General features: G+C 42.8%; 2 protein-coding genes across 2 annotated transcripts in view; one reads left to right on the top strand and one right to left on the bottom strand.

Annotated features, from left to right (window-relative positions):
- The window catches only part of PLEKHH1 (pleckstrin homology, MyTH4 and FERM domain containing H1), a gene marked incomplete at both ends in the record, with an annotated part of 55037 nt that extends 45305 nt beyond the window's left edge, over window positions 1-9732 (top strand). The window contains 7 exons of the mRNA XM_080618848.1: window positions 918-1018; window positions 4462-4603; window positions 5542-5684; window positions 6769-6898; window positions 8470-8556; window positions 9101-9247; window positions 9556-9732. Of these exons, the coding sequence (XP_080474974.1) occupies window positions 918-1018; window positions 4462-4603; window positions 5542-5684; window positions 6769-6898; window positions 8470-8556; window positions 9101-9247; window positions 9556-9732 (927 nt within the window). The remainder of the gene's footprint in view (window positions 1-917; window positions 1019-4461; window positions 4604-5541; window positions 5685-6768; window positions 6899-8469; window positions 8557-9100; window positions 9248-9555) is intronic.
- A 4284-nt stretch (window positions 9733-14016) lies between these two features.
- On the bottom strand, window positions 14017-19290 carry PIGH (phosphatidylinositol glycan anchor biosynthesis class H; the record flags this gene model as incomplete). The annotated part of the gene is made up of 4 exons (XM_080619405.1): window positions 14017-14118; window positions 16223-16306; window positions 16954-17163; window positions 19114-19290. The coding sequence occupies 4 exons, from the start codon at window positions 19288-19290 to the stop codon at window positions 14017-14019; spliced, it is 573 nt and encodes a 190-aa protein (XP_080475531.1).
- Window positions 19291-20605: the final 1315 nt, after the last annotated feature.

Below are 20605 nucleotides of genomic sequence, written 5' to 3' on the forward strand. Positions count from 1 at the left end.
GCCTACAAGGGTGCTGGGGATGGACTCTTCATCAGGGACTGTAGTGACAGGACAAGGGGTAACGGGTTCAAACTTAAACAGGGGAAGTTTAGGTTGAATATAAGGAAGACATTCTTTACTGTGAGTAAAGGGTGGTGAGGCACTGGAATGGGTTGCCCAGGGAGGTTGTGAATGCTCCGTTCTTGGCGGTGTTCAAGGCCAGGTTGGATGAGGCCCTGGGTGACATGGTTTAGTGTGGGGTGTCCCTGCCTATGGCAGGGGGGTTGGAACTAGATGATCTTAAGGTCCTTTCCAACCCTAACTATTCTATGATTCTATGTTGACAGTTGCTATGCAGAAGACACATTAGTCTTTTAGTTTGGCTCAGGGGAGCACTCTGAAGCAAACCTACCAATCATTCCTGTTAACCATGCTTTGATTCACATCAAGGAGCAACTTCAGAAAGCATGAAATGGATTCTTTTTACATGAAGCATGAACTGGAAGATGTGATCCAACATAGTAGGAAGTTTTCAGGCCATTTGATCAGACTGAACCACGACACTAGTCCAAAGGAAAACACTTAGAAACTCATACACTTGGGCATAGAGTCTTAGGTGTTTCACTGTGCGGATCTTCTCCTGGGCTTTGCTACTTGCTAACATAGACATAACCACAAGGTTGCTATGAGACCAGAATTCATTTACACATGGTTCCCTGCAGATTAGAGCTGGAGTTTTCAATTGGAATGCTTTAATTATTACATGCTGTGTAATAGAAAAAGGAATTGCATGTCACTTTTGGTTGTTTATACTGATCCAGTCTGTTTGTTTATCTTCTGTGTTCCACAATACCTTTTTCACGTACTTTCCCTTCAAGCCTTGACAATACATTTCACCTCAGTTTATCTCTCCTTTCTCCATAATATTTTATTTAAAGATCTGTGATGTCATTTCTAAATGGGAACAAGCCTTAAAAGAATTGCATCCCGGGAAATATGAAGGTGGCACAAGAATTGTGAAGTTGACCTATAAGAACAGGTACTGTGCTTTGTTGGTTGTGCTCACTACTGCTGTTAATTAAACATTTCTAGACTGCATATATCTCTGTAGATGTCCAGTAATTTATAGTACTGTTAGTGCCAAAACTATTTTAGTTAAGATGGGTTCAAATCCTACATGAGATGTGATGACTTTTGCGTGTAGTACACGTATAAAAGAAGGCATATGGCCTAGAAGTAAAACCAAAACCACTTTGCAATAGCAGAAGAGACTTAAAATGAGTTAACAAGTAGCTGTAGCACAATAAGATATACTTGGCACAATTTAATTTGCCTAGATCCTAAAGTGTAATTAAATGATGTGTGTTAGGTGAGAGGAGGAGAGACCTGAGGGAAAAATCACCAGTGAAAACAAACATGCTGAAACTTGCAATTAAGTGAAGAATCACAAAGATGAAAAAGATATAAGAACAATACTCTAAATAGCTTGAGCTGTAGAACAGACATGTAGTAGCAGTGCCCAGACTTTATAAAGAAAGAAATGTTACAAGTTAGATGATGAGAGATGGTAGAGAAGGGAAGTACGAGACAAAGATCTAAACCAAAAATTGGAACAAGTTCATCATTTATAATACAGACATGAAATCTGAATTGTCATGAATGGAGAGCTGTATACGAGAACAAGAAACGGCTTTCTGCATGTGAATTCTCTTTTCAGGCGAAACAAAGACCACACAAAAACCAAAAAGAGATAAAGATCTCTATTGAGCATATGTGGTGGTTTAAGCCCAGCTGGCAACCCAAAACTACACAGCTGCTCACTCACTCCCCCCCCTTTCCTCTCCCCTGCTCCCAGAGGGATGGGGAGGAGAATCAAAAGAATGTAACTCTCATGGGCTGAGATAAGAATGGTTCGGTAACTAAGGTATAACACAAACCAATGCTTCTACCAACAATACGCCACACGCAAAGAGTTGTGGTCAATGGCTCAATGTCCGGCTGGAGACCGGTAACGAGTGGTGTCCCTCAGGGATTGGTGTTGGGACCGGTCTTGTTCAACATCTTTGTCGGTGACATGGACAGTGGGATTGAGTGCGCCCTCAGCAAGTTTGCCAATGACACCAAGCTGCGTGGTTCGGTTGATATGCCGGAGGGAAGGGATGCCATCCAGAGGGACCTCGACACACTTGTGAGGTGGGCTGATGCCAACCTGATGAAGTTTAGCCATGCCAAGTGCAAGGTCCTACACCCGGGTCGCAGCAATCCCAGACACAGCTACAGGTTGGGCAGAGAAGAGATTCAGAGCAGCCCTGCAGAGAAGGACTTGGGGGTGTTGGTCAATGAAAAAATGAACATGAGCCGGCTTCAGTGTGCGCTCACAGCCCAGAAAGCCAACTGTATCCTGGCTGCATCAAAAGGAGCGTGACCAGCAGGTCGAAGGAGGTGATCCTGCCCTTCTACTCTGCTCTCGTGAGACCTCACTTGGAGTATTGTGTGCAGTTCTGGTGTCCTCAAAATAAAAAGGACATGGAACTGTTGGAACAAGTCCAGAGGAGGGCCACGAGCATGATCAGGGGACTGCAGCACCTCCCGTATGAAGACAGGCTGAGAAAGTTGGGGCTATTCAGCCTGGAGAAGAGAAGGCTGCATGGAGACCTCATAGCAGCCTTCCAGTATCTGAAGGGGGCCTGCAAGGATGCTGGGGAGGGACTCTTCATCAGGGACTGTAGTGACAGGACAAGGGGTAATGGGTTCAAACTTAAACAGGGGAAGTTTAGATTGGATATAAGGAAGACATTCTTTACTGTAAGAGTGGTGAGGCACTGGAATGGGTTGCCCAGGGAGGTTGTAAATGTTCCATCCTTGGCAGTGTTCAAGGCCAGGTTGGATGAGGCCTTGGGTGGCATGGTTTAGTGTGGGGTGTCCCTGCCTATGGCAGGGGGGTTGGAACTAGATGATCTTAAGGTCCTTTCCAACCCTAGCTATTCTATGATTCTATAATAACAATAATGATAAAGGAAATAACAAGGGAAGAGAATACAACTGCTCACCACCCACTGAGCGATACCCAGCCTGACCCGAGCAGTGATCTAGCGCTTCTGGGTAACTGCCCCCAGTTTATATACTGGGCATGACATGCTGTGGTATGGAATACCCCTTTGGCTAGTTTGGGTCAGGTGCCCTGTCTCTGCTTCCTCCCGACTTCTCCTCCTCCCTGGCAGAGCTTGAGACTCAGAAAGTCCTTGGTCAGAGTAAACATTACTGAGCAACAACTAAAAACATCGGTGTTATCAGCTCTGTTCCCAGGCTGAAAGTCAAAAACACAGCACTGCACCAGCTACTAAGAAGGAGAAAAATGACTGCTACTGCTGAACCCAGGACAACATATGAAGATCTTGTTGACTGTAATGGTGGAAAGAGACTTCTGTCACCTTTGGTATAACAGAGGTGGAAGCAGAAGTTATTGCTTTTGACCCAGAAGGCAGTATTTGTTTCAGGGATGAAACTTTGTGGTATTTTGTTGGACTGGAATGTGCCTAGACTGGACACAAGGGTGTTTTTAATAAGGTCTTTCCAAGGTTGGGCTATTCTAACACCAGGGACTCTGATAAGACATGTGTAAGGTCAATATGGTCCCAATGGTGGTGTTAATCTTAAAATGAAAATAAACTGACCCACTGGAATGATTATATTGTGGAATATATATAGTAGTATATTGTGGAGTATATGTAATATTGTGGAATATAAAGATGCAGCTTTAAATTGATACTTGAATTAGATGGTGTGGTCTGTATATAGGCATGCATGAGGTTCTGGGAAGCATTACCCAAGCTGGTGTCTTCAACCCCCACTAGTCATCTTGCTATACTGAGTCAAAGAATTGCAGGTGTGAAGGGAACAAAAACAGTTGGAAGCTTTCACTTGCAAGAATGATTCTTTGATTTTTGAAATAAAGGCTCCTAATTGGGTCATCTTCTTCCTGCTGAAGCAAACTGAAGACTTTTTAAAATAAGAATAGCAGTGTAAGTGGTCAAGCCAAAGCCGGTAAAAATTGCAAGTCTACAAGACCTCTATGTAGATGTGTATACATGTAAAGCAGAGGTAGCTCTGTATTCTGTGATAAGCAGAGAAGACCATATTTTAAATATTGTCTGTCTGTGCTTGAAGGGGATGAATGGACTCCAATTTACCTGTGTTTAATAAGGCTTCCCTATCTTGAAGTGATTGGCTTACAGAATTCAAATGGCTTCCAAAGATAGAAAGCATGTTTGAGTCTCCTTGCCCAGATCTTGTTCATAAGGGAAGCACCTCAGCTTCCAAATCTCTGTTCCAGTACCCCTCAAATACCCAAAGTTTACTTTGGAGAAAGAGGGCAAAAAAAAATCACCCCACTCTTATTTTTTACTCACTTTGATTAAAGTTTCCACCTCTACTTTCAGTTCACAATACCTTTCTATCTTCACAATCCTCTCTATGTTTTAGGCTATATTTTCGGAGCCAGGCCAAAGGTGAGACAGACCGTGAGCGGTTGCTACTGGCCTTCCAAGTCAGCAATGAAATAGCCAATGGAAGGTTTCCTGTTAATAAGGAATTAGCTCTGGAAATGGTGGCTCTGATGGCTCAGGTGAGTATGGTTATGGGTAGAAATTCTCTCTTTTGTCCTCCAGGGACTTCAGCTGTGCACTGAACTCCTTTGACTAAGCAGCTGTCTTTTACATCAAAAGTGTTTGTTGTTTTAGGGTTTTTTTACCAAACATAGTCTGAGATGTACCATGCCAAACACATTATACCAGCATATGTATGTTGTTAGAACACCTCTTGCTGTAGAGAAATGTGCTATAGGAGTGTCTCTCCTTTCTTTCTGAAGAAAAATATTGAAAAAAACCCCAGTGAAACAGTGAGGCTGGAGTATCCCCGGTACTGCTCCAATTAGTAGTGCCTTAGTAGAGATATGGAAATGGTATCACTACTAAAATTCTATCAATAGCAAAAATTTTTCTTGTTATACTGCCAATAGCCTCTTATGAAGAGCATCATGCAGGATTCTCCATTAGATCTCCAGGCTTGCATTAGCATTTTACCAGATAAAAAACACAGTATGGGTTGTGGGCATGATAAGCAGGATAATAGTTTCTTACTTTGCTGAAACTGGTTGTGGCATTTATTAAAACAGTGTAAACTGAGATGAAGAAGCTGGGAATGTTGTCCAAACTAGAAATACACTGTTGTTCTAATTGGCCAATTGAAAATAACCCTCAAAAGCTTAGCAGTTATACAGAATTGTCTTTCTATAGTAAGTAGCTGAAACAAGATCTTGTTTCATTGTCTTAGATCAGTAAAGAATTCCTTGGGCAGTCATGTCTCAGTAGTTGCTCTGTTGTATACATTTACTATGGTAAATGCTGCACACAAAATTCCCCAGCCTAATGGTGTCTTTTGGCGTGACTAATAGACACAGGAGTTACCAGTATGGGAATTCATGGAATGTTCTACTGCAGTACCCCCTCCTGTGCTTCCCACTCCCATAGTTCTGTTACACTATAAACTATAACGTTGTCTTAGGTGGAATATGGCGACTTGGATCGACCAGGATCTTCAAGTCCTGGGGGAACATCACAATCGAAAATGCAGCACCTTCTCCACCAGGTCTTAGATAAGTTCTACCCCAAACGCTACAAGCAAAACATTACTTCGGAACAGCTCAGGTAAACTGTTGGTTCTTCTATACTTTGCACTGAAAACAAATTTTATTCGCAAAATTCTGTCTTTATATTTAAGAAGTTTGAAGGAGCCCTGTGAAGATTATTTGATGTAGAAACTTAAAGAAAACCACCAAGTGTTAGGAAAAGGTTCCTTTAAAAGAAAATGGCAGTTAACTATTATAAAAAGAGCCAAATCACCAACTAATTTTCCCTTAGACAAGAAGTTTAAGCCTTTCACTTCCCAGTTGGGCATCTCAGTTCCAACAGACCCTATCCTAAGCATAAGATGAATTCTGTTTCTGAATTTTTGTTTTATCCTTCCCCCAAGTGTCAATTGAATCCAGATGCCTGACTTTTGCAACCAGCCATAAAGCTAGCACATATGGGCTGCTTCAGGCCATGCAGTAATTCTGGTAGAACATACTCTTAAAGGGCTTTTTGATGTTCTGTCTTGGGAATTCTCACACACAATGCAGAGACCTCAAGTACATAATTCAGATGCTGCCATGGATCTCAGCTAACTGTTTTAAAGAGAGAGAACAGTCATCTTACAGATCGAAAGCTACTTAGGGATGCAGTGGTGGAACTAACATGATTCTCTCCTTTTGGAAGCAATTCCATTTGCATGTAGCAAGATAGCTGCCAAACCATCCCTATTGAGCCAAGTCAAGAGTGCATTAATATATTGCCGCTCCACATAGAGCATGCTACAGACAAGTTAGGATGTCAAAGTGAGAGTATAATTGAATGTGAAGATAATCTGGACAGGATTTTACTGTTAACAGCTGCCTGAGTGTTTGTAGCTACAGTTGTTTAATATATACACCAGTGAGCAACCTGTATGTGACTGGGATTCCTGGGTATTACAGAATACTAGTAGTAAAAGAATGATGGAAGTAGAGAAAACGCTAAAATAAACTGAGGTTGTGCAACCCTCATAACTGTCAGTGCTAAAAGCCCTGTCCTTAGTGCTGTGTGGAATGGCATTTTTGGAATAAGAGGTACATTTATTAACTATTATGTTTGACTCATCTTTCCTTGGGAGACATTACTAAATAATGCTGTTTTATGTCTTGGCTTCTGTAAGGCAACTGGCTGACAAGTTGGCATCAAAGTGGATGGTGCTGCAGGGATGCTCTCCACCAGAATGCATTCGAATTTATTTGACGGTGGCCCGGAAATGGCCTTTCTTTGGAACCAAAATATTTGCTGCTAAGGTAACTGGAACATGCTTTTTTCTGTTCCTGAGAGTGAACTGAACAGAGGTGTATCTGTGATCTCTGTTTACACCAGTTAAAAGTGCTTCTGCTTCCGGAGGGAGAAAAAAAATGAACAACACTCTGTTCTGAATTATCAGGTCTGGTACCACATACCAGAAAGAAGGTGCCACTTTAGAAAGAAGGAAGAGAAATATATTCTAAACACTAGGGTTTGCTAGTATTCAGTAAATAAATACTGAAGGTTCCCTTACTGCATCAGTTGATCATTATACAGGGTACTAGCTCTCCTTATAAACCTTGCCAAAGCTGGAATTTCCCTGGTCATCAAGGCTGCAGTGATAGTTTAAAAAATACTATTTACATACCACTGGGGGAGTGGAAGGGAAGAGTCCCCCATAAATAACACCCAGCCGCTGATGCTAGCTAAAAGGAGAATGGGTACTTTCAGTCCTGTTCTCTACTTGACACAGAGAGCTAGTGTGGCTTTCCTTGCCACACTAGAGTCAAGCACTGCTAATGTCCTGTTGCAGAAAGAAAAACAAGCGTGTATTGGGTAAGCTGCCAGCCCACAAGCATCAGCAGGAGAGCTAAGGACAGCTGGAGGGCGTGCTTCTCCCAACAGCTTGTTCCATCCCTCAGCCCATCACAGGCTAGGGATCTGTACCTAATGCCCTTGCCTGAACTGATTATTTAGCACATAGTGGCTCTCTGAGAAATTGTTTTGGCATCAACCATCTTCCCAACCAAGCAGAAACCTCCTCTGTTGAAGGCTTGAGATAAGTCTTGTTTATGGTTACATGTCTCTTGCTTTGCAGTCAAAGCTGCTATCGTTATGGAATAAAGTGTAAGGATGAAAGGGAACTCTTGAATACAAGAAGTTTTAAAAAAGACAGTTATTTCCACTGTCAGGAGTAAAAGCAGGTGTCACTTGTCTTTGAGGTTACCACAGAAGAATTGGAATATAGAATAGTTCCACATAGAGTTTAAATAATGTTGATATTTCTGATGATTGAAATTTTATAACTTTTCAATAGCTGAACAGCAAAGATTATGGCATTAGCCTAAGTAATAGCACATTCCCAGGGAAGACTGATGTCATTGGCCATAACACATAACTCATCTTTTAGCAGATAATTGATGCATATTTGTCAAAATCCATAAGAAAGAAGACTGCTTTGATGTGATGGTACTGGGTGTACTGGTATCCCAGAAACCAACAGGCTTCACTGCCTGCCTGCCTGATGAAAGCAGTGCAAGAATCAGGGCAGAGCAGAACTGCTGTTTTGTTGCTCTGTCCTAGCACTTGCTTGAGCTTTAACTACACTGGTAGAATTTAATTAATCTCAAGCCATCATTATCATTGCATCTCTTGTGCCAGTAGTCCCAAAATTCTATGTAAATCTGAAAGTTATTCCAGTTTTTGAGAAAAGTCCTCTTAAAAATTTAACCAGGTCAGACCAGTAAGCCTATGGGATTCACTCTCATAGGCTTACTGGTCTGACCTGGTTAAATTTAAAAAAAATGTGTGGTGGTCAAAAATTATCTAAATTAATTTTCTTTCTCTCCAGCCTATTTTGCCTTCCTCATTAGAAGACTCTCCAGTCTGGATAGCTGTGAACGAAGATGGTATCAGCATACTGGATTATAACACCATGGTATGGGTGAGGAACACTGAAGCAAAATAACTTACCTCCCACAGAAAAACAGTCCCTTGAGTCCACTTAAAGTCATTGAAAGTTTGTCTTTTAACTTCAAGTGGATCCAGAAGTTAAGTTGTAGAAGTCAGAGATGAGGGAAGTCAGTACTATGTTTGAACACTACATAAACAAAGGAAAATTACAGCTACAGTGCAAGGCAGGGTTTCATGAAACAGATAACTTCCTCATTGATGAGCAGTAAACATGCTCAGACATCTTGCAAAATCTCAGTGGTATGTGCTTTGCTAACACCATCTGAGATATAACAAAGTTTGGACTATTGCTCTGAAGCAGGGAGGCATTGAGCCATCTAGGAGAAAACTAGAAATGCAGCTCTCACTTGAGCTTCCCCTACCAGCTATGACCGATAAAGCTCATTATTTATGCTGCCTATTGCTGCTGAAAATCTGGTGTTCTTGCAAGATGTAGTAAACATTAGTTTAAGGTGGCCGGTTTTTCTTTTACAGAACTATGACTCTTTCAAACTCTCTGTTGTCTACAGCACTTGAAGGTTTCTTACTCATATTCCTCTGTGCTGACCTTTGGAGGCTGTCGAGACGATTTCATGATTGTAGTCAGTCAAATGAAAGAAAGGTGTTCTGGAAAAAACAGCACTGAAAAACTGCTTTTCACAATGGCAATTCCAAAGGTAATTACAACATGAACAGTATTGTTCTTTCTAGATGGCAGCATCACAGCTGGTCAATTTGTGCAAGCCCTGAGGACTGGTACATGTGGCTGCCACACTAGCTATACGCATTCAATAAGTCCCTGTAAGCTGGAACCTTTAATCAGGAGATTTTTTCTACCTAATTCTGAGACAGACTGTCATTTCAAAATGGAATAATTGCATGTGAGGAAGCCATTTGCAAAAGTTATGCAGTCAATAGGTTCTAAAACTCAAAGGGCACTCTTACCTCTAATTGACTTACAGTTAATCATTCTCTGTTTTCCTAGATTGTTGAAGCAACACTTCTTATTGCCAGCTATATTAACTGCTGTTCGACACCTTCATTCCTATCTTCTACACAGCCCTGCCAAAGCAAAACGCCTGCCAACAAGCTCTGGGAGACTGAAAATAGGTGCTTTCTTCCTTCTGTGCCCCGAAACACCAAGGGGCCCACCCTGCTCTGAGGGCTCATTCCAAATTACTTTGGGGCTTTTTTGTTTGTTTGGATTTCTGTTTTGTTTTTTCCCACTACTGTGTACCAAATAGCAGACTGCTACGATTTTGCTGGTTACACACATTAATTTAATGTGGGCTCTGATTCTTTTTGCATAATAATAGACAAAGTTCCTTGGTGTGGGTAGAGAGAGTGTCTTCTTAAAAAAATACTGAATTAGGGGACTGTGCAGGAGTTTCCTTTCCATGCCACACTCCATCCAAAACACCATGCCTCAGGTAATTTGCCTGCACAGTGCTCCAGTCACTTCCTTGCACCCATTCTTCTTCCATCTCCTGATCTTACTGCTTTGCTTACAAGCACATGATTGTGCACTTTGAGGACTGCCATTTGTAGCTTTCAGAGGACAGAAACTTTCCAATTCCTTGCTCCAGTTGTGAAAGGAAGAAAGAAAGAAAGAGAGAAAGAACGAAGACCCTGTTGAGAAGAGGAACTAAACTGACAAGAATAATTATGATGCAAGGGTAATTTCAGACCTGACATAGAGATATAAAGTAAGAGTTCAGTGGTACTCAAGAATTTATTTTCAACTTTAAATAAAGGTGGAAACCTACTGGTTTTGCATGTTGAGAACTCTGACTGGGACTGGAACAGTGTCAGATGATACCCTAGCTCCTATAGGACTGATGCATTTTGGGAGTTGATGCTGTTCTACACAGTAGATGAACATTAGATCTCTGCTGCTATATGTTACGTGCTGCACCGTCAGACAAGGACTTTCAGAGACCTTTTCTGTAATCACTGCTATAGATATTTCAGGGTGTGTTTGAAACTGCACATCATCTCAGACAAAGGAAGACAAGGCAAGCAAATTTTGTACTTTTTCTTGTATTTCAGTAACTGGAACAGATCTTTCCAAATCAGCTCTGCCATTCTGACTTGACAGAAGCTGCTCCTTTCAAACTCCTGCTTCCTTCATGCTACCATAGCAAGGAGGAGGTAGTCAGCAAATGTGTACTCAAGTATTGTTCTTCTGCCTTTTTTTTTTTTCAATTCTTCTTGAAAAAAAATCCGTATCTGCCTGGCTTGAATTCAGCTATTTTGATAAGCATTCTGTAATAACTGCACTTTCAAAAGTACCATGTGCAACTTCATGGTAATTATGCATTCATGGGCAACTTTCCCAAATTAAACCAGTGTGAATCCAACCATTAGAAAGAATTCAGCAATAGCAAACTAAAGCTATTCACAAATGAACCAACCAGCCATACCAGCTTTTTCACTCCCTTGCACCTGCCTTGAAACATCCAACTAATGCACACAGCCGGGCTGATACTTCATGAAGTTTTTGTTTCATGCCTATGATGGGTGCAAAGCTACAAATTAAAAGAGAAGAATGCTGGGCAGACAAAAGTAATTCTAAATCATCCCTTATCAGCATCTTTGTAACATAAAAAACCCCACCAAAAACAAATCCACAAAAAAAAAAAAAACCAAAACACAACAACAAACCACCCCATGGTGGGTTGTGGAAACAATATGGCAGGAAAGGATTGTATGAACACAAACCTGATTTACACATACTGTCATGTATCCACTTGTTATGCATTTAAGGAGCATTCCTTGAAGATCTGGAAAAGGGTAGAAGCTTTCTGAGACAAAAACAATGTTGAGAAAGTATTTAGTCTTTTTTTTTTTCTTAGATATTTTTAAGCTATATCTCCTGATAGACTGTGTACATATTTCCTCTCTCTCTCTCTCACACACACACACACACACACACACATATCAGTTTGAATACAGAGAGCATTATTTCTCCTCTCTCAGTCACCTGTGCCTGACAATCCCTCCTCTATCTGAAGGTCTGTTGGCAGCCTGCTGCTTGTATCCCACCAATAAGAAAGCTGCATCAACATAAGCTGCGCTGCCATCAGTGCTGAGGACGTTCAAGGCATAAATGTCTCCAGCTCACAGTTCAGAAGTGTCAACATAAGCTGTGCTGCCATCAATGCTGAGGATGCTCAAAGCATAAACGCCTCCAGCTCACAGTTCAGAGGCTGTACTTGCCTTACAAGTGCTAACACTGCTGTCCTTAGAAACTTGTACTGGGGCCAACAGGGTGTTCAATAAGCAACAGCTGTCATGAAACTCAGTATTTTCAGCCATAACTGCACTTTAAATAGGTAAGTGTGACATACAGAACTTTTCTTCTTATTTCTTAAAAATATTCACCAATACTTGAGTATTTCAGGGTCCACTCCACTCGGATGGATGCACATACAACCTGACTATTCTATGATTCTATCATTTATAGCTCACCTGATTTCAACCAACCAATCCTCTATAGATACCTATTTTGTATGATTCTTTGGTAGAGAAAACTATTTTTATTTTAATCAATGCTTCTGGCAATGACTATTGCTGCAGCATAGAATGAGATGACAAAAGCCTGTTTTCCTAACTGCCGTGTGTATGTAAAAGGCTGGGAGATACTGTGAGATTCTGTTTGTTCTTAATAAAATGCAGTTATCATGAATTCAACTGTATTATTCTCAGAATGAGGAAACTACTTTAAAACCCAAAATAGGCTCAATGTAAACAAAAATGGATGATGATTGTGTTTGGTATCCAGGCGCATACCTGATGGAAACCTGCTCTAGTCTTACTCTTGTTTCTCTCTGCTGATGATCTCTTAGCTTTAGTGGATAACTGAAGTGCACTTCCATGGGCACAAGATGGTCACTTCTCCACAAGATATCTAAAATCTTCAGGCTTCCTCCTGTACACAGCTACTTGATCATTTCTGCAGTGCACATTCTCAGAGAAATAGAACCATAAAAAATGAAGTAACCTATACAACATTACCTCGAAGCCAGTGGCACACCCCCAAGCTGCTGCCTTTCACTTGAACAACCAGGATGCTTCCTGTGCCATGAGCTAACCTGTGTCTTGCAAGCTTCATGGTACCGTGAGAAAAAAAATTAAAAATCGTCTTATCTCTCCCATATTGCATGACAGAATGTGGCATGTTTTAATTACAGAGGATGTAGACAAGCATAGTACAGCACTGTCTGCAAATTAAGCATGACACCAGACTCCTGCCAACATGCTGGTTTAGCTCTTGTTTTGAAATTTCAATTCTCAGCTACATTAGTAAGGAGTCATGGAAAAAAAAAAAAAAAAAAAAGAGAGGAAAATACCAGCTAAAGATTACAGTAACTTTCAGCTCATCAGCAAAGAAGAATTTCCCAATCTTACCCCTGAGAGCACAGACCAATGAAACTTCACTCACACAGTCATTACCATTATTTTCACCAATGCATCTTCCTCATATTGTATGTACTTAGAGAAAGTCCATCTTGTTGCCTTTGACATCGCTCAACAGATTCAAATCCAGGTGGGCTTTGGCTTTCCTAACTGCATCATGGGCAGTGTTGCTGTATTCCTCCAAGGTTATCTGTTATCTGTCCCTGCTTTCGCCAGGGAAGAAGCTTCCAAGCTTCTGTATGCCGCCTTTTTGTGTCCTGAGTTTCACCAGGAGCAACTTGTTCATCCTTGCAGGCTTCCCAGAATTTCTGCTTGACTTCCTGCTCATGAGGATGGACTGTCCTTGAGCTTAGAGGTGGTGATTCTTGACTATGATCAGCTTTGCTTGACCCCTCTTACCTCCAGAGCCCCATCCCATGGGACTCTTTCAAGCAAATCCCTAAAGAGAGCAAAGTCTGCCCTCCTATGCTTTCATTAAACATAATATACTGCAACAGCATATTTTAATTTTCTGTTATTTTTTTTCTGAAATTCTGTGGATCAGGAAGTTACTATCCCAGCCCAAACATCAACTTTGGTATTTAGAGTAGTACATGCTTTTTTCAAACAAAGGGTTAAATAGAAACAAACAAAAAAGCCTATTTTTGGCAGTATGGCAAGGGTTAAATTATTATTTAAGCATAATTTTCAGATCCACAAAAGACTAACCATCTGACACATATTCTTGCCTCCCTTTGCCTTATTTCCCCATAACTCTTTCCTGGAGAGGCAAGAAAAAAATGCTTCTGAGTCTAAAGAGTTCTGATCACCTGTCTTCAGAGCAGAGGATTTCAAGGTTCGCTTCTGTGCTGAGCTGCCATTTTCTGTAACAACTGTGAGTCTGCGGGCCTTTAGCCTTAACATCACTGTATTTATGCACCACTCATGTAAATATAAAAAGCCACAGGGCAGTGTTGTGGTTACTTTTCCATGTGTTTCTCTGAGTCCTGCTCCAAGTTTGCTGCCTTGAGTTTTAAAATTATTTTTACTATTTTATTCCATTTGATGGTGGAGCTGTCTTCCTCTGCTCCAGGATTTCTTGACAACTTCTGTACACTTCTATCAAGCAGTCCAGACGTGGCTTGGAGCTCTAGAATTTAAGTGAAACAACAAAGAATCAGGCTCTGAACTGGCTGTAAAAGAGCTGGAAAGCTTTAACTTCCTACTAGTGAGACTCTCAGGCAGAGAAAGGAATGTGGAGATGGCTGACATGAAGCTATTAGAATATGTATATGTATGCGTGTAAGGAATGCAACACCAAGATATCTGTAGCTGATTAGCTTTCTCACACTAAGTCAATGTCAAAGAATAGATTTCCCTTTTACATGTTTGTTGAGAAATAATCTGTCAAACTCCAAGAGGTGGAACTGCTGATACAGCAATGCAAAGCCATTCCCTAAGCCATACCTGCTCTGTGACTGAAAACGCCGGTCCCTGAAACTGTCAGGTCAAAATAGGCAGCAACATTCTGCAGTTAACCTGAATCTGTCGCCAAACCAGAAATCCTCCCCTTCAACAGCTCACTGCTCACAGTAATAGCATGGAAGAACACCCACACCTCCCAGCCCATCAACCCATGTATTGGGCCATACTCCCTCCAGACCTATCAAACAGCAGATTTCCATACACCAATCCAGCCTCTTTGAAGACCTTCACCCTGAAAAATCTACCTTCAGGACAGGGAATTTAGACACCTGGCCCTTGGCCTCTGCTACTACTGTCAAAAGGACACTGGAAGGTTAACTAGGAACATCATTTCACACAAACAGCCAATGCTGGTCAAAGTATAATGATTTTCTATCACTTCTAACCTGGACCACACTAAAACCAGCAAGAAGGTGAAAGTTTCCCAGTCCCACAGTCCCTATAATCCCCTGACTTTTGAGCTCCCAAAACAGCACTACTGTGTAAAGTCCATCAAACACCTCTCCTTGCAAGTGTTGCTTAAGAGAACGATAGGTCAGTTCAGCACAGAAGTGCTCCTGGGCTCAGTGACATGGTAAATTGTATTTACTTAGAGGAACGCAGTCAAGGAGACACAATAAAGTTACTAATTACTGTTCCTTCAAAACTAAGTAACATACTAACTTGCATGTTGAAGTGAGAATTACCAGTGCAAATTCACACAGTTCTTTCTGTACCTCTGCTGCTGGTGGAGTCAACTCTACCAATGCCAAGATACTTCCATGAAAATAAAACTGTTCAGCACTGAGCTATAAAGACAGGAGAAACTACACAAATGCCAGGCAGCCTCTCTGAAGCTGGAAAGGAGCATGTATAACTAAAACCAGCTTCCTGATTGCAGCTCTCTGGAGTTCATTACTTGCTGGTTTCCAGCAAGTCCATTTTTTTCCCTTGACTAAATGTGAAATAATTTATATTACTGTTAGTAAACATCTTTACAATTGTGGGACTGAGTTAGCAGCAAGTATAAATGGAATAGTCTATTTATATCTGTAAGTATTTAGCTGGAGACTAATTGTATCTAGTCATAAACTGGATGTGGACTACAAAATTACAGTCACCAGCAGTAGGTGAAGTAAGAAGGACAGAGAGGGCTATAAACTTCAGCAGTCCAAGATGTGAGGTGCCTCTGTGCTACTAACCACCACTCCAGGATCAGGGCATTGTCGTGTTAGGTATGTACATGCAAAAAGAAAATCAATCCCAAAAATGGGATTCGGAACAGTCAGAACAAGTTAGTAGGATATGAGAAAGGGGAAACAGGGTAATGGTAAATCAAACAAGTTATTATACATTAAGCGAACTGGTAACAGCTTGTACTGTGATCTTTGTCAATGGGCGAGACAGGGCAGTCATTCTAATGCCAATAAGGTTTTATGACCACTTTTGGCATGCTAAGCTGAGAGAAAATCAACTGCAGCACAGTGTCATAGTTATGGTGGTAACACTGAGCATAAGACTACACATTGAACTGTGAGCCAAAGACTCCTGGTTCATGCAGGCTTGTGGTTGGGTCCAGATGGACACAACTCCCCCTTCTCCGAATGGAGAGCAGATGCAAAAAACATTCTGGTATGTAGTTCTATGAGACTTCTAACACCACCCACCATGAAGGCCCAGTCTGCGAAAGGCAACCATAATCGGCTGCCTGTAGTAGAATAAAGATAAGCTTCAACTGGCGTGCACACAGACGACAGATCTGAATTCCTGCACCATTCAGCCAAACTCACCTGAAAGAGTGGCACAACCTCAGACACTCCCTGAGGATCTCCAGGGTCCTGGAGGAGGATGCACAAGTAGTAGATAACTTTTTGCTACAGGACAAACAAGACAAAGTCACTGGAGTTTGAAAATGTTATCAAAGTGCCTGGTGTTATCACAGAAAGATGTGTTTCAACTCCGTGCACTGAAGGCCAATCACCCCAGGCCACAGTCAAGTCTACAGATTTGCATCTATAGCTTTCCTCCTTTCACTCAATAAAAAAAATAAAATAATTGTACCTGTGTTCTTTTCTATTAAAAGTTTAACCTGAAAACAACACATACATGCTGGAAGGGTAAAGTTTGCTTTTCTACAGGAGCTTCGCAGAAAACCCCAGCAACAGGAAAAATAATCTCCTGTGTTGTCTATCTTCTTATCTCCATCTTGACTACTTGTGGAGTTTGGCACCAGGATTTGTAAAAGCAGTATAACACAAAGAACTAAAACCACTAGCTCAGTGTCAGTGGCATTATCTAAGGGATGGATTTGGCTTTTTGAGGTTATTTGTTTGGCCTAGGTTCTCTTTTAAGGGTGAGAGAACAGATCAGAGAACCAAAAGAGAAATCTGAAGCAAAGCTTCAGGTCAGTAAAGCTATGGGTGGTGCTGTGTTTAACTGTTTTGGTTAATCACGCTCATGAAAATACACTGGATGCGAGTGTGCTCACAGACACACAGGAAGAAAAACTGTGTATGATTACCATATGGATAGCTTCATTTATAACGACATCCTTCACACGACCCATCTCAATGAAGGTTGTGCTCTCCTTCCCTGATGCATAGGATGAAGTCACCTGAATGCCGAGTGAGCCGATGACCAACAGGGATTCCTGGTCAATTTTCACAAAGTGCAGGTATATGATCAGGCCAATCAGTGTGATGAAAATAGCAGCAGAAAGCACCATACTATTCTGTAACATAAGCCAAGCAAAGACAGAGCTCTGGTATCACAATTAACACAGCTTTAGAGGAAGTAATATTGCAATAGTAAATTATAATATTAAAGCTTCAGTGACAAGGCAATTTTACTCAGGTTGAGCCCTTTTATTCACCTGGCTGGCTGATACATGTGTAATAAGATTTAAATCAGTCTTCACAGTACAGTCTGAAATAATAGCTGAAACTGAAAACGGTGACCAAAGTCTACTGCCTTGTAAATTTAGTGCAGAAATCTCAAACAAAACCAGCTAGTTACATCCATGACAGTGTATGACACATATGTCTACAGAGATGATGTCACTGACAGAGAAGTGCTGTGAGATGCTAACTAGTACTGAGGGTGGAGTCTCAGAGGGTAACAAAAATCTTTTAGAAAAAACTGCTGCCCTAGTGGCTTTCTTCTTATGAACTGCAAGTCTAAACTTGTTCAAACCTCATCTCTCTTCCTGCTTTAAACATCAATCTAAAGAACATTTGCCTTCTCCTGTGCTTCATCTGAAGACAAACATCTTGTGTATGCTCAATCTTGGGATTGCAGTTACATAAAATACTACAGAAACTACACGCAACAGTGAGTCATTTGAAGGTGTGACAATACATGCTAAAGATCTGCAACTACAACCTATTTCTGGGACATGTTTTTAGAGAGCTCAAGGCCACGTACCCATAAATCAAAGTTATAACTGATACTTCCTAAAGGACCAGAACTGCATGGCCCTACCACTCAAGCTGGACCTGTACCACCATGTAAGATAAAGAAGCCATGGCCACATTCAAACACAAGGATAAAGGACTTCTCTGAAAGTCTGTAATGGAAAAAAAATAGTAATGAATTACAGACACTGAAATCCAGAGAGAGAGAGACTATCCTGGCAGAAAGGAAGAACTGCAGTCACTTGCATACAAGCTGCATGAGCATGTGTAAAACCACACAGGAGGGTAGTGGGTGGTAACCACTGGCTGGGGTATATGTTCTTGTAACAGATAAAACTTGAGCTCAGCTTCCCTTCCAACCAGAGAAACGTGAACCATCCTTCTGTATCGGAAGCCTGCCAGCTGACTCACATTGCAATCTCTGCTTTCATTCCTTGGGAAAGATTATTGAAAAAATTGAAGTGAAACAGTCATAGCGCTGGTCACAGTGACCAGCTTCTCTGGTCAAGCTACCGACTTCAATCTGGAGATAACTGGTCTGAGTCTACAAGCTGGTCACTCGCTGCAAGTATGGGTCACAGATCAGGAATCTAAACTAATGCTTTTGGATTTATCAGCAGCTTTTGAAATCTGCACAGCCAAGGTCTTACTGCCCCAGCTGTGAAGCATGAGCAAGATGACACTCACAGCACAGTGTTCCCTCAGTCACTCAAAAAAATCCCTTTGGCAATTAACAGTCACCTTCTTCAATATATCCTTTATCCCAGACTCCCACAGCTCATCTCTCCAAGTAGGTATCTGGACTCACAAGAATGTGCCAGGCATCACTTAACACCCATACCTACATCTACCCTGTCTGGAAAGAGGCTACAAACCAACAGAGGCATCTGAGAAGCCATCAAATTCAACCAGGGCACACAGCCTGTGGGCTCCCAGACGCCGGCTGGCACATCTCTCTTTTTCACAAGCTCACCACGATCTACCACTTCGAGGCACAGAGGAGGCCCAGCATATGCAGAGACCACCTTTCCACCGGCTCTGGCTACCCTCGTTGCCATGAGCAGCTCGGCAAAGGCGGGGTGGCTCCTTTCAGGCAGGCGGGCTCTGGGGACACAACGCTGCCACCAGCCTCTCGAGTGCCCCCGCAACTTCTGGGGCAGGGGCTCAGGGGCGCGGCCTGAGCCGCGGAGAGATCCGAAGGGCGGCGGGAAGGGCAGCGGCCGGTGCGGCGCGGCGCGGCCCGGCCCGGCCCGGGGAGCGGTCGGTACCTGGCTGAGCACGAAGAGCCCGTAGGCCGCCAGCCAGACGGCGGAGGTGACGGCGCTGAGCGAGCGGAGCTGCAGGCGGGGGCAGCGCACCGCCAGCTCCCGGCAGGAGGCGCTGTGCTGGCGGGCCCGCAGCGCGATGGGCCCGCCGGACGCCGAGCGGTACCGCCGCTCCTCCATGCCGCCCCACCGGAACCGCCTAGAGCGGCCCGCCTGGCTCGATGATACGGCTTCGACACACGCTTCCGGCCCCGGGAAGGGAAGGATCTGCGGCGCGGCGGGTGACTGGCTCGCTTGCACTCCCACCGCGCGGGCGGAGTTGCATCTACTGGGCCTCCCGGTCCCGCGGGCCCGAGATTGGCGGCGTGGGAGTAGGCCCGGCTCTGTCCGGCCGGAGCGTGGAGCGCAGCGGTGGGCAGTCGGCGGAATTACCACAGCCGTCCGGGAGGGGCCGGGGCTGAGGTGAGCTCGGGGAAGCTCTTAAGGCCTGTCTCACTCCCGGCAAATGGCGCCTCCCTGGCAGCAAGCATGCAACCCGGTCCTGCCGTGTCCCCACTGCCGTTTCACTTGGCTAGAGCTGGCCAGGCGCCTTTCCGTAACCGTGATCGGCATCGGGAGCTTCTGCGGCTTGCGAGTGTTGCTAATTCACTGCTCGCTTCCTCTGGTTTTTAATAGCGCTTTTAAACGACACAGGTTTTAGTGTTGACGTGTATGTCTCTTGCCATGATGAAGAGACAGGTTTTCTTTCCCATTTGCCTTCACCAGTTCCTGCTGCATACACCTATCTTTTTGCCTGTACCATTTGTTACTATGAGCTCTTTTGCTTTTACTTCCGTAGTATTTTTTCCAAAGTTTAAAGCAATATTTTCATGTTCCTTGTTATCTTAATACATAATGAATTGGAGAGTTAGCCTTGTGTACAGACTTAATTAGTCTTTGCACTGTGTTTTTGTTAACACTTTCCAGTTATTTCTTTGCGTGACTTGCCTGGCAGTCACATAAAGCTGCATAAAGCTGTGATTTACAAACCGTCACACAAACTCCTTTGCCCCTTTAGTTTGTTCCCTCTCTCACATAGTCCTCGAGTGTGACTGTTAGCTTTAATTGCAGATACTGTCTTTTCTAGGAGCAGTATCTTCGGAGCACTTGGGTGGATACTGCATGTATAAACCTGTTAACTTGTTCTTGTGAGGGAATCTTTAAGGGATGTGAGAAATGGAGGGACACTGAAGAATCCCTGCTCGGCCTGGAGGAGTTGGTGATGGTTGGCACTAGCAGAGGACTCATGCAGTATGTCCAGGATCTCACTGTGACACAAGAGCCAAGGTGAGGAATGGGCTGAAGCTCTGAAAAGGTGAGCTGGCCTGGAGAGAAAAAAGCAATAGCAGATGATGAACTGTAGAAACGGAAAAGAAAGGGGAAAATATTGAAGTTAAAAGGGGTGTAAAAGAGTTGTATAGATGGAGTGAAAGCAGAAAGAACCAGTAAATTGAAA

Source organism: Psittacula echo, assembly GCF_963264785.1.
Source record: "Psittacula echo genome assembly, chromosome: 5".
In the NCBI taxonomy this organism is placed as follows: Eukaryota; Metazoa; Chordata; class Aves; order Psittaciformes; family Psittacidae; genus Psittacula; species Psittacula echo.